Source organism: Nanorana parkeri, unplaced genomic scaffold, assembly GCF_000935625.1.
Source record: "Nanorana parkeri isolate BGI_ZX_2015 unplaced genomic scaffold, ASM93562v1 scaffold1142, whole genome shotgun sequence".
Classification (NCBI taxonomy): Eukaryota; Metazoa; Chordata; class Amphibia; order Anura; family Dicroglossidae; genus Nanorana; species Nanorana parkeri.
In genome coordinates, this window is record NW_017307410.1 from 503102 (window position 1) to 516850 (window position 13749).

Sequence of the window (13749 nt, forward strand, 5' to 3'; positions counted from 1 at the left end):
TCCCCCCAGCCCTCCCACCCCCCCCCTCTCTATCCCCCTAACCCTCACACCACCACCATCGCTATCACCCTAACCCTCACACCACCACCATTGCTATCACCCTAACCCTCACACCACCACCATCCCTATCACACTAACCCTCACACCACCACCATCTCTATTACACTAACCCTCACACCACCACCATCCCTATCACCCTAACCCTCACACCCCCACCATCTCTATCCCCCTAACCCTCACACCACCACCATTGCTATCACCCTAACCCTCACACCACCACCATCCCTATCACCCTAACCCTCACACCACCACCATCCCTATCACCCTTACACCACCACCATCTCTATCACCCTAACCCTCACACCACCACCATCTCTATCACACTAACCCTCACACCACCACCATCTCTATCACACTAACCCTCACACCACCAGCATCCCTATCACACTAACCCTCACACCACCACCATCCCTATCACACTAACCCTCACACCACCACCATCTCTATCACCCTAACCCTCACACCACCACCATCCCTATCACCCTTACACCACCACCATCTCTATCACCCTAACCCTCACACCACCACCATCTCTATCACACTAACCCTCACACCACCACCATCTCTATCACACTAACCCTCACACCACCACCATCTCTATCACCCTCACACCACAACCATCTCTATCACCCTAACCCTCCCTGTAACAGTAATCCTGCATCCCTACCCTTCCTGTAACCCTAACTCTTAGTGCTTGTTCATACCAATTACATTGCGTTCCAGCGCAGTTAGCTGCTCGAACGACGCACTGTATCACATACTAAACACACAGCCCCCGCGCGTCAAGTCAATGGCACTGCAGCCACGCCCCGCAGCCCTCAGTGCGATCGCCCGCACACATTGCCTGCGTTCCGGTCCAGTTGGATCGCAAAAACATGCTGCATGTACTATCTTTTTGCCATCGCACTGGACCGGGACACATGCATTGTTGTGCCAGGCGTTCTGGTGCGGACGAGCGCTCTCGTTTTTTCATATATCGAATACTTGCCATCAATAGATGTATACAAAAAAAGTGCTTAATTGTACTTTAGATTGAGCTCTGGGCTGTTTGTTTGTGACTCCCACTCTTTGCACAGCACCTGAATGATGTTTGGATAGCAGCAGGTAGCGCTGATCATATAGATAAGTGTAGTTTTGCTTTCTTGCAGATCACTTGGGGTTTTCTAAGGATGAACGTCTCGTTTTTAACTTGCTAGATATGTCTTTTTTATAGTAACCACCTCCCTATGTAACCAACGAGTGCAGAGATTTGAAATCACATACTTAGAGGAAACAAAAGACAATGAAACTGATTTATTTTTTTATGTTAACAAGTAGGTCACATAAAGTGCATAGTAAAAGTAACCATGGCACCGGCACTAGAAACTAGGGATGCACTGATACTAGTATCGGTATTGGGGCCAATACCAAGTATTTGCACCCGATGCCTATCCTCATACCAGAACTTCCAGTATTAGGAAGCCGGGCGGGGAGTCGTTACACGCTGCCCGGCTTCCTGATTGTCTGGGAAGCCGTCTCCATGCTCCCTCGTCATCAGGTGATGAGAAGGAACTGATCAAAAGTCTAAGCTCCACGTGACTCTTGGCAAGAAGCAGCAGCAGGGAGATGCTTCCTTAACACGGAACGGTGGGGGAAAATAGTGCAAAACACCCAACACTTCACCTAGCCGATGACATCAGCGCTCAGTCCCTCAGCATTAACCCCTTTCCATGGCAGAGAGAGGGAATAATGGCACCCGGAGACCTAAGAAAGAGAGCTCCAGATGTGAACGGCCTACTAAGTCTTCAGAGACGGGGCGAGTACTGAGGCAATTCCGATGGCTCCGGAGCCGGAAAGCACTTCCCAGATAACTTTTACTAGAGTTTGGAAAGCACCGGAACACAGCGCCCTAAGGGCATTTGGAGGATGTACCCAGAATGTCCATCAAACATGGTCACTCAAAAAGCCAGGCTGAGGATGACTGGATAGTTTCAAGGGAAGAGAGATCCAGAAATTGTCCATCTTCATAGGACACTAGCAAGAAATTGGGTCATGATGGAAGTGGGAGAGGTTATCTTGGGCTGGCCTTTGAGAAACAAAAAGGGTAGGGATCAGCACTAAACGGAGACACCACCCCTAGGTATAAGCATAAATACAAAAAAAAAGAAAGAGAAAGACGGGGCTTTATAGGTGACTCATGAACAATGCGGTTTAAACATAATGTCACATATCTCATTTTATATAGTAAAATTCATATTTAATAACATAGTTCCATGATTAGCAGAAATTAGCACATACAGGACATACCACACATTTAAAAACAGGGCCATTCAATATATAAGCAACATGTCACCTCTAGGGATCTGTACAAAGGCCCACCAGTCCTCTGTGCGAGTAGAACCGTCCCCACCCGGAGGCGCAGTCGGCTCACCACCAGAATATGTGTAAGGGGATACTACCAATTGTTTTAGACAAGGTTATTTATATATATTTTTAGATATTTATACATTTATAATTATATCAATGGAGAATGTGAATCATGTGTGATTAGTCCCAGTGTTGTATGTATACAACATATTATCTTATTATAATTTGCAGTATGGACGGACGGAAACTAGCCTCCCGTCCCTATCGCCCCTATGCGTCCCTCAGTCCCCATGTCCTCTGTGCGGTGGATGTTGGCCTACTGGGGTTGCGGACCGGTTCACCACTAAGACCCTCAAAAAGGTTATGTTTTTTCATTATTTATTGTATGTTCAATATGTGAATTAAATGATTCTGTTAACTTTAGGATAGCCATACATAGTTACATTTTGATACTTAAATATTACAGGCAGCCTCTTATCTTCCTGAGGAAGCTTTTTAGCGAAACGCGTAGAAGAATGGAAACGTACAGATTCTTGATTGGAACACTTAACAAAATGAAATTATATATCAATATAGTGACTGATCTGAAGAATTATACATTGACTGATCTAATTTATTATGTATTTATTATAAAATCAAGAATGCCAATTATTGCTATTTTGCACAATATGAATTTGTACAGATCCCTAGAGGTGACATGTTGCTTATATATTGAATGGCCCTGTTTTTAAATGTGTGGTATGTCCTGTATGTGCTAATTTCTGCTAATCATGGAACTATGTTATTAAATATGAATTTTACTATATAAAATGAGATATGTGACATTATGTTTAAACCGCATTGTTCATGAGTCACCTATAAAGCCCCGTCTTTCTCTTTCTTTTTTTGTATCTTGGGCTGGCCTACTATTTATTTTGTGTTTGACATTGTCCATTCCTCCTGTAGGTGGCAGTATAACCAAAAGGCAAAGATTTCCTGTGCCTCTTAATGGACAAGAAAGGAAGATCTCCCTCATTTCCATCATGACTTTGGCTTCTGACCGGTGTTATTTCTAAGAGGTAATAGAAGATTTTTCAACAGCTGGACATGTGTTCTCCATTACGAGCTTGAATCCGGCCTCTTCTCAGTGTGAATTCTCCTATGAAACTTAAGATTGCTCTGCTGGCTAAAACGTTTCCCGCACTCCGAACATGAATAGGGCTTCTCCCCCGTGTGCGTTCTCTTGTGTAGCTCCAGATGGGACCCCAAAGTGAAACATTTGCCGCATTCTGAGCACGAATACGGCTTCTCCCCAGTGTGAGTCCTCATGTGATTAACAAGAGTGGAACTCCTACTGAAACATTTCCCGCACTCCGAACACGAATACCGCTTCTCCTTTGTGTGAGATCTCTTGTGGGTAGCGAGAGCTGAACTCTCAGAGAAACATTTCCCGCATTCCAGACACAAATACGGCTTCTCCCCTTCGTGAGTTCTCTTGTGGTAAACAAGAGCCGAATTTGTAGTAAAGCATTTCCCGCATTCCGAACATGAATACGGCTTCTCCCCGGTGTGAGTTCTTTTGTGATAAATAAGAGCTGAGCATGCTCCAAAGCATTTCCCGCATTCGGAACACATATACGGCTTCTCCCCGGTGTGAGTTCTCTTGTGATTGACAAGGGCGGTGCTCGTGGTAAAACATTTCCCGCATTCAGAACACGAATACGGCTTCTCCCCGGTGTGGATTCTCTGATGTCGGAGAAGATGGGAATTTGAGTTAAAGCATTTTCCACACTGGGAACAGGAGTACGGCTTCATGCCAATGTGAATCCGTCCATGGGATATGAGAGAGGACTTCTGGGTGAAACATTTCCCGCAATCTGAACACAGATATGGCTTCTTTCCTGTGTGAGTTCTTTTTCTATGATCTGGATGATGGGTGACAGGAGGTGAGCGATCGGGAAAACTCCCCCCAGGTGTAGAGGGATCATGTGACAGATGTGCCCCCATGTTGCTTATGATGTGTTGGCCATCTGGAGGAAACAAGCGATAGAAGGGGAACAGGGACAGTTAAAATATAGGGCAGGGCTCCATTTTTTTTTATATAGGTCATGGGCGGCACTACATTAATATCAATGAATCTGTGCAAATAATAAGTAAAACTAAATGGAAATCAAGTATATTAATCGATATTGTTGCTGTTGCCCCTCCCCCACCCTTCATTCTTGCTCCATGCAACAGGGACTGTAGGAATGTGCTGGAAGCAGGGCCGGCGCTAGCGCAAGGCAACATGGGCACTTGCCTTACGGCGCCAGGGAGCAGGGCGGAAAATTGGCAGTGACAGTCGCCCGATCGAGACCAGTGTGTGGGCTGCCGCTGCGGGCGGGTGGCATCTGAAGGACGAGTCCGCGCCGGCCGCAGCGGCGCTGACCTGTGCAGTCTCACTGTCCCTGGCTACGTACTGCGGCTTCTCCTTGCCCTCCGTTTCCTCACCGACATGCTTCTCAGCGTACGACGTCGCTAAGATGCGACTCGTAGTGCAGGCCGTGGCTGATGACGTCAGGACCAATCAGAGGCGGGTGCGCGCTTCTCGTCTAGCGATGGGAAGAGAGCCTGCAGTACGTCAACTTACTGAATGCGGGGGATCACCGAGCCGGGACCTAGGCACCTCTAGTTACCATGGTAACGACCTGCTGCTGTGTTAGGGGAGAAGTAGAGCAGTTACCCAGAGCAACCACTCAGGTTTTTTTTTAAGCTGGATTGGTTGTTGATGACTTTTGGTCCGTGTTTTGTCCATGAGCTTCACAGAGTGTTTTTGTAGCTGACCTCCAGGCTGGGTCATTCTCTGACCCCGAACGCAGACAGATTGCATCCAGGACCAGTCATCTGTCCCCAGCTGCTAGTGGCCCCTGAATGTGCAGGGACATGCGGACAGGGGTGGCTCTGGTCATGGTGACCCACCCCAGACCAGACACATCGGACTCGTATCGGGAATTGGGATCAGGAGCTGGCTGAAGTGGGAGCGGTATGTAATGTAACAAAGATGTAATGTAATGTGCACGTGGTATGCTGCATTGTATTGTATTGTTTTTTATTGTGCATTGTATTGTGTATTGACAATACACAATACAATATACAATGCACAATACAGTATTGTATTGTGCATTGTATAATATATTGTGTAAAGTGTATTGTATTGTATTGTGTATTGTATAATACAGCGGCACAATGCTGAACACCAGCAGCTATAGAGGAACAACAAATCCCAGCAATAGTACATTATACGGCTGGTTAATATATAATTGATGGGATTTGTTGTTCCTCTATAGCTAATATAAATAAATAAGTTAAACGATCACTTTAAGCTTCATAACCATTAAAGCTTAATGGAGCACAGATATAATGTATGGTGTGTGTGTGTGTGCGTGCGTGCGCGCCGGGGGAGGGGCGTCAAAATGCACCTTCGCCTGAGTTGGCAAAAATCCTTGCACCGGCCCTGGCTGGAAGGCATGACTTCTGCTAACACCTTCCTCCCATCAAGGACCACATTGTTCCAGATTAGCTAGTGGTCCCTCCTACAGGGCGTCCATGTTTCTAGGTTGGAGTAAGCATCTCAGGATTCCTACATAGTACAAAAGAAAGATGCTGAAGAAGAAGGTGACAACGCGGCTGGAATTCCATCGACGACCTCCCAAGATCAAGATCCCCTTATATGTGTACAGTTCTCTGCTGGATGATCATCGGCCAATCAAATTTTAGTGTTTGCTACTCACTTGTGCTGATCTCTATAGGAACTTCCTCCTCTTTAATCTTCACATGTCCTTCTTCCTCCTCCTCAGATTTGACGTCTCTCTGAGTGTCTCCGGGGTCTGTGGATAGAGATGAGAGTGAGGCCCCCCTGTACTGAGTTGTATGAGAGACCCCAGAGAGTGTGTGTGGGGGGGGGAGACTGGTCACGTCTCTTGGCTGGTAACACACAATGACATGATGTGAGGAGGAGAGCCGGAGTCTAATAGAGGCTGATGGCTCCTGACTCCCCCCACTAGACACATTCCGTCCCCCCATTACTGTCTACTGACAGAGGAGGGGGAGAAGAAGAGATTGTTGTAGTGACTGAACAAGGAGAATCTGGGACTTAGATTTAGTGTTTATTCCTCACCTGTGCTGATCTCTAGAGAACGTTCCTCCTCCTTACACGGCTCATCATCCATCGTGGACATCACTTCTTCATCTTCAACTTTAACGACAATCAGGCCTTCTCTCTAAATTAGACACAAAGTATTTTCTAAATTTTGTATTAGGCGAATACCAAATTGAATTAGGACCCTCAGTCTCAACTACCTGATAAAGGTGCTGGATCTCCTCATGTTCCTGTGTGGAATCCCGGGAATACAGAGGACGGGTCTGAGGGATCTCATGATGTTCCTGTGTGTAATCCCGGGAATACAGAGGACGGGTCTGAGGGATCTCATGATGTAAGACACATTCCGTCCCCCCATTACTGTCTACTGACAGAGGAGGGGGAGAAGAAGAGATTGTTGTAGTGACTGAACAAGGAGAATCTGGGACTTAGATTTAGTGTTTATTCCTCACCTGTGCTGATCTCTAGAGAACGTTCCTCCTCCTTACACGGCTCATCATCCATCGTGGACATCACTTCTTCATCTTCAACTTTAACGACAATCAGGCCTTCTCTCTAAATTAGACACAAAGTATTTTCTAAATTTTGTATTAGGCGAATACCAAATTGAATTAGGACCCTCAGTCTCAACTACCTGATAAAGGTGCTGGATCTCCTCATGTTCCTGTGTGGAATCCCGGGAATACAGAGGACGGGTCTGAGGGATCTCATGATGTTCCTGTGTGTAATCCCGGGAATACAGAGGACGGGTCTGAGGGATCTCCTGATGTTCCTGTGTGGAATCCCGGGAATACAGAGGACGGGTCTGAGGGATCTCATGATGTTTCTGTGTGGAATCCCGGGAATACAGAGGACGGGTCTGAGGGATCTCCTGATGTTCCTGTGTGGAATCCCGGGAATACAGAGGACGGGTCTGAGGGATCTCCTGATGTTCCTGTGTGGAATCCCGGGAATACAGAGGACGGGTCTGAGGGATCTCCTGATGTTCCTGTGTGGAATCCCGGGAATACAGAGGACGGGGACATCTCTCTGGGGTATTCCTGTTCCTGGATCCATCTGTAGGAAACACACACACTGACTGAATACATTGTTTCTATGTCTTTATATCAGAGGATGTGTGTATCTAGGGGGATCCTCAATACTCAAGAAATTAAAGTCTCCTCTTACCCGGCGATGTGAGCGGCGGCCGGTTCTCCATCGTGACGTCCTTGTACAGGTCCTTGTGTCCTTCTAGATACTCCCACTCCTCCATGGAGAAATAGACAGAGACATCCTGACACCTTATAGGAACCTGACACACACAATGATACAGTCACCATCCAGACACATCCCTTGTCTGTCCCTGGATCATGTCCCAGAATTCCCGGCACCGCTCACCTCTCCCGTCAGCAGCTCAATGATCTTCTGGGTGACTTCTAGAACCTTCTTGTCATTCTTGATCTCAGATATTAGGGAATAAGTTGGAGGCTCCATAACGGGTCTCTGTTTCCCTCTCCATTTTTGTGGCCTACGTGTCATGTGATCATCAGATGGCTTCTTCACTAAAACATATTCCTGTGTTTCAAGAGGGAATTCATATTAGTACATAGAAAAAATAACACACATCTCATGTAAATCAATGGAGGTTCCCAAAACCCCTCAGTTCTCAGGTTATGAATAGAGATAAGAGTGATGTCATGTGACCTCCCAGAATCCTCCTCACCTCTCCGGTCAGGTCTGTGTTTTATTAATAGAGGTAAGAGTGATGTCATGTGACCTCCCAGAATCCTCCTCACCTCTCCGGTCAGCAGGTAGATGATCTCCAGGGTGAGGTTCAGTATCCTCTCAGTCATGTGACTCCGCGCCTTCTCCATATTTGTGTTCGCTTCAGTTATTCCGGGACACAAAGAACTATAAAAACAGGAAAAGTAAATCATATATATTTAATATATTAATGGGAAAGAAGAGTTGATATTACATCAGAAGAGAGACAAAGGTTGAATTATGGAAGCAGAGAGGGAGATGTGCAGAGAGAGGACAATGCTATGATGTAATCTGGACAGAACATGCATACATATGGAGGTGAATAGGACCTGTCATCGCCATGGGAACATACACCTACAGCTGCCCATACATGCTTTGGATTTTGGTCTGTTCCATCTGAACTGGCCAAAATTCAAGCCATGGGTGGACCTGTCAACACCACCCGACTCCACTATGTCATTTGTTGTTGTAGCCCGAGAAAGATTTCTAATGAGTATCTACGACACTCGTTATAGAGGGCAAAGGTCAACGGTCATGTCACATAGGGTCACTTGCTAGCTACTGATGCCAAATCCAGTCCTATTGTTGGCATCAGTAGAAGGTGGGGAGCCTTTTATTTCCCTTCTGCCCAAATGCAAATGAAACAACCCCACCTGTGGACATGTGACCTGACTTTAGTCACATGACCCCCCCCATCCTCATCTCATAAGAAGAAGACATTATTACCTCCTTTCAGAGCACACACTCTTCAACAGGAAGCTTCTTCCAACTTAAAAAAAAGCATTTCTCCACCTCTTCCAGGCTACAACAAAATGGCCTCAAACCTGCTAGTCTGAAGACATTTCCATCTCTCACACAGAAAGCGACTTCCTATGGCGGCCATTTTGTTGTAGCCCAGACAAGATGAGGAAAGGATATGGCTTTGTTTTTAAGCTGAAAGAAGCTTCTTCCTGGAGAGTGTGTGCACATTGAGGAGGTGATACTGTTTTCTTATTGTGAGAGAAGGGGGAGTCCTCTGTGCACGGGAAGGGGGGTCATGTGACTTCAGTCAGGTGACATGCCCTGTATGAAGCACACAGGTGGGGTTGTTACATTTGAATTTGGTCAGAAGGGAAATAAAAGTCTCCTCTTCTTCCTGCCCGGCTCCCCTCTGTTCCCAGCCCCATACCAGGCCTGAGGAAAGCCATATTCCCTATTGTGGGGGGTCAGGCTGACGACTGGGAGCTCTGCTCTGAGGTGTGTGTTCCCCCAGCTATGACAGGTTCTCTTCATCTCCATAGATAGGTGTGTCCTGATATGGTTGTCCTCCCTCTTCATGTCTCTCTTCCTCTCTGTGTCCATACTTCTCCCTTTCTATATCTCTTGTAGAATGTGTCACCTGGAGGTTCTTTCCTCGTCCTGTCTTTAGATTTCTGTGTCCGGGGACAACTAAGGAGAAACCTCAAACCTGATCACCTGATGGAGACGGAGCGCAGTCACATGACCGAGAGGATCTTACACCTCACCCTGGAGATCATCTACCTGCTGACCGGAGAGGTGAGGAGGATTCTGGGAGGTCACATGACATCACTCTTATCATTGTCTCTGGGAAGGGGGTTGTCAAAGAAGATAATGTGGAAGGGAGTGGGCAATTGTACTGATTTACATGAGATGTGGATTATTTTCCCTATATGTTGATATGAATTTGTGTCTTTAAACCCAGGAATGTATTATAGTGAAGAAGCCACCTGATGATCACATGACACGCATGCCACAAGGTTGGAGCAGGAAACAGAGACCCATGATGGAGCCTCCAACTCCCTCCCTAATATCTGAGATCAAGAACGACAAGAAGATTCTAGAAGTCACCCAGAAGATCATTGAGCTGCTGACAGGAGAGGTGAGCGGTGCCGGGAATTCTGGGACATGATCCAGGAACAGACAAGGGATGTGTCTGGATGGTGACTGTATCATTGTGTGTGTCAGGTTCCTATAAGGTGTCAGGATGTCTCTGTCTATTTCTCCATGGAGGAGTGGGAGTATCTAGAAGGACACCGGGATCTCTACAAGGATGTCACGATGGAGAACCGGCCGCCGCTCACATCGCCGGGTAAGAGGAGACTTTAATTTCTTGTGTATTGAGGATCCCCCTAGATACACACATCCTCTGATATAAAGACATAGAAACAATGTATTCAGTCAGTGTGTGTGTTTCCTACAGATAGATCCAGGAACAGAAATACCCCAGAGAGATGTCCCCGTCCTCTGTATTCCCGGGATTCCACACAGGAACATCATGAGATCCCTCAGGCCCGTCCTCTCTATTCCCGGGATTCTACACAGGAACATCAGGAGATCCCTCAGACCCGTCCTCTGTATTCCCGGGATTCCATACAGGAACATCAGGAGATCCCTCAGGCCTGTCCTCTGTATTCCCGGGACTCCACACAGGAACATCAGGAGATTCCTCAGGCCCGTCCTCTGTATTCCCGGGATTCCACACAGGAACATCATGAGATCCCTCAGGCCCGTCCTCTGTATTCCCGGGACTCCACACAGGAACATCAGGAGATCCCTCAGGCCCGTCCTCTGTATTCCCGGGATACCACACAGGAACATCATGAGATCCCTCAGGCCCGTCCTCTGTATTCCCGGGACTCCACACAGGAACATCAGGAGATCCCTCAGGCCCGTCCTCTGTATTCCCGGGATTCCACACAGGAACATCATGAGATCCCTCAGGCCCGTCCTCTGTATTCCCGGGACTCCACACAGGAACATCAGGAGATCCCTCAGGCCCGTCCTCTGTATTCCCGGGACTCCACACAGGAGGATCAGGTAGATAAAACTTCCAAAAAATTTACAATGAGTTTCTTTCTTGACCATCAGGGAACACAGGAATACAGATACTGTTGGGTTATACTGCAGTGTACAAGACTGGACAATGGCAAACAAGAAAGGCCGGCCCTCCTCTACCCAGCCTGCTTCAGTTTTTTATTAGTGTTGGATGGACATCTTTCTGCTCCTAAGACAAGTCTGACCAAGCTTTGCTAGCCTTCTTTGTCCATGGACGTCCATCAGGATTCCTCACTACCTCACTTCTTGAGCTCGTTCTTGCATAGCAGCCATCTGGATGAGCCTTTCCTATGCCTGACTCTGGAGTGCTGACTGATCCTTCATGGATCCTCGTAGTCAGCACCATCCTGTAGGCCCTAACACCTGAAAGATCCGGCCACACAGTTTCCCTTTAGGACAATTCCTTCGGAACCTTTTTTTCTTTTCTCAACCCGTAGTTGCAGTTACTCTCTGTAGGGGACAGAGTATGTCCTGATGACTTTGTGGAACCTATCCACCCGGGGATGGGTCCTCCTTTCTTGGCAGATCCCCAGCCTGTTGAGGAGAGTTCCTCAGATTCCTAACTGTATTCTATTCTTACCAGGGGAACATTCTTAATGGAACTGATATGGGGTGTCGGGAGGTATTGTAGGCGCATAGCTCAAGGTTTAGGCAGGACAGTCCTCTACCAGGATCCTTCAGGAGTGTCCTTGTGGCACCTTTTATGTGCCAGGCAGGATGTGTTAGCTTCAGCCTCAGAGTGGTATGATAGAATCCCAAGATAGGACTAAGGACTCGCCTTCATTCCTCTGGAGTTGCTTTTCACGCACGTTACCCCTTCAGTCACACTGACATCATGGGATTGAAACCTTGAGTTCTCTGGGGGGCTCAGGGCACTTCATACCCCAAGCGGGCTTTGGTTCTTTGCCGATACATGGCTTTTCCTGATAAGTCTCACCTAGCGAGTTTGGTTGCTGGCCAAACAACCTCTGTAGTCACAGAGTTTCTCCTCTCTATCCTAGAGGAACAGGAATGCAAGGCCTTTCTGTGTAGACCGACTAGACTTTCTTACCTGGACCTCTTTGATCCTAGAGGAACAGGAATGCAAGGCCTTTAAGTGTAGACCGGCTAGACTTTCTCACCAGGACCTGTTTCATCCTAGCTGAACAGGAGTGCAAGGCCGTTCCGTGTAGACCGGCTAGACTTTCTCACCTGGACCTGTTTCATCCTAGGGGAACAGGGGTGCAAGGCCTTTCCGTGTAGACCGGCTAGACAAGCCCATTCTGTTGTGGTCTTCCCTTCCCAGCAATTGGTTATGGTTTCACCTATTTTGAGTGGCTTAGTTCAGGTTCAGGTCTTGATCCTTCAGACGGCTCCCCTACTGCCTGGGGAGCCATCTGAAGGATCAAGACCTGAACCTAAAATGGTTTAGGTGAGCCCCATTGTCTAGTTGGGTTTGTTAGTGATTGTTGTTGTGCTCCTCACCCCATAAGTGGACTGCCTGTGGACATCATGACAGTTTCTGAATTCATGTGTCTGTCTCTCCAAGGACCAGAAAGAATATAGGATTTTTGTACTCAGCATTTAAACATTTTGTTGGAGTCTAGTGAAGGATGGAGAGAGGAGGTGTTGTAACTTTTTTTTTTTTCTAGTGTCCAATCCTCCTGTAGGTGACAGTATAACCTCACAGTATCGGAATTCCTGTGTTCCTCAGTGTACTCCAAGTAGAAGATTTTACCTTAAGTACAAAAAAACAAAATGTTATGTTACATTTTAATCCAGATAATATTGCAAAGAACCTGATGTATTTTATTCAGGACGAAGGCCTAATTGTGATTAAAGTTGAAGAAGAAGAAGAAGAGCCTTATATGATGGATGACGAGTTGTGTAAGGAAGAGGACATCCCTCCAGAGATCAGCACAGGTGAGTAATAAATACTAAATCCAGAAAAGAGTCCCAGATTCTCCTTGTTCAGTCACTACAACAATCTCTTCTTCTCCCCCCTCCTCTGTCAGTAGACAGTAATGGGGGGACGGAATGTGTCTAGTGGGGGGAGTCAGGAGCCATCAGCCTCTATTAGACTCCGGCTCTCCTCCTCACATCATGTCATTGTGTGTTACCAGCCAAGAGACGTGACCAGTCCCCCCCACACACACTCTCTGGGGTCTCTCATACATCTCAGTACAGGGGGCTTCACTCTCATCTCTATTCAAAGACCCCAGAGAGATCCAGAGAGACGTCCATGCTGAAGAGGAAGGAGGTCATGTGAGGATCAAACAGAACCAAATTCCTATAGACATCAGCACACGTAAGTCATAAACACTAATACAGTAAAAATGTATTCATACTTGCCATCAATTCCATTTCTTTGAGGGAAACCCACCACTCTGGGTCTATGACCATGCTCTTGGTACTGCTTTTCCACAAAACTAAAGCATGCTGGGAGTGGGAGGGGTTATACCGAGCTGGCCACAGTTTTTTTTGTTTGCCATTATCCAAATCCTCCAGTAGGTAGCAGTATAACCCAATAGTCTCTGATTTGCTTTGTCCCTCAAGAACTCTAAAATATGGATTCAATTTTATTCTAGCTAACATGTATCTGTTTAAATGTTCTTTCATTGTTCTTGTTCCCATTTATAAATTTTTCTTTTCTACTAGATGGACAACAA

The 13749-nt window shown here is 46.8% G+C and overlaps 1 protein-coding gene and 1 long non-coding RNA gene across 2 annotated transcripts in view; both read right to left on the minus strand.

Annotated features, from left to right (window-relative positions):
- Positions 1-4409, minus strand: part of LOC108796636 (zinc finger protein 845-like) — a 32508-nt gene extending 28099 nt beyond the window's left edge. Inside the window, 1 exon segment of the mRNA XM_018568135.1 lies at positions 3522-4409. Within this exon segment, the coding sequence (XP_018423637.1) occupies positions 3522-4392 (871 nt within the window). The 5' untranslated portion in view covers positions 4393-4409.
- LOC108796644 lies at positions 4405-7074 on the minus strand. Its single transcript, XR_001941824.1, has 3 exons — positions 6976-7074; positions 6152-6251; positions 4405-4415 (listed from the first exon to the last, which is right to left on the minus strand). It is a non-coding gene; the product is annotated as an uncharacterized LOC108796644 (long non-coding RNA).
- Positions 7075-13749: the final 6675 nt, after the last annotated feature.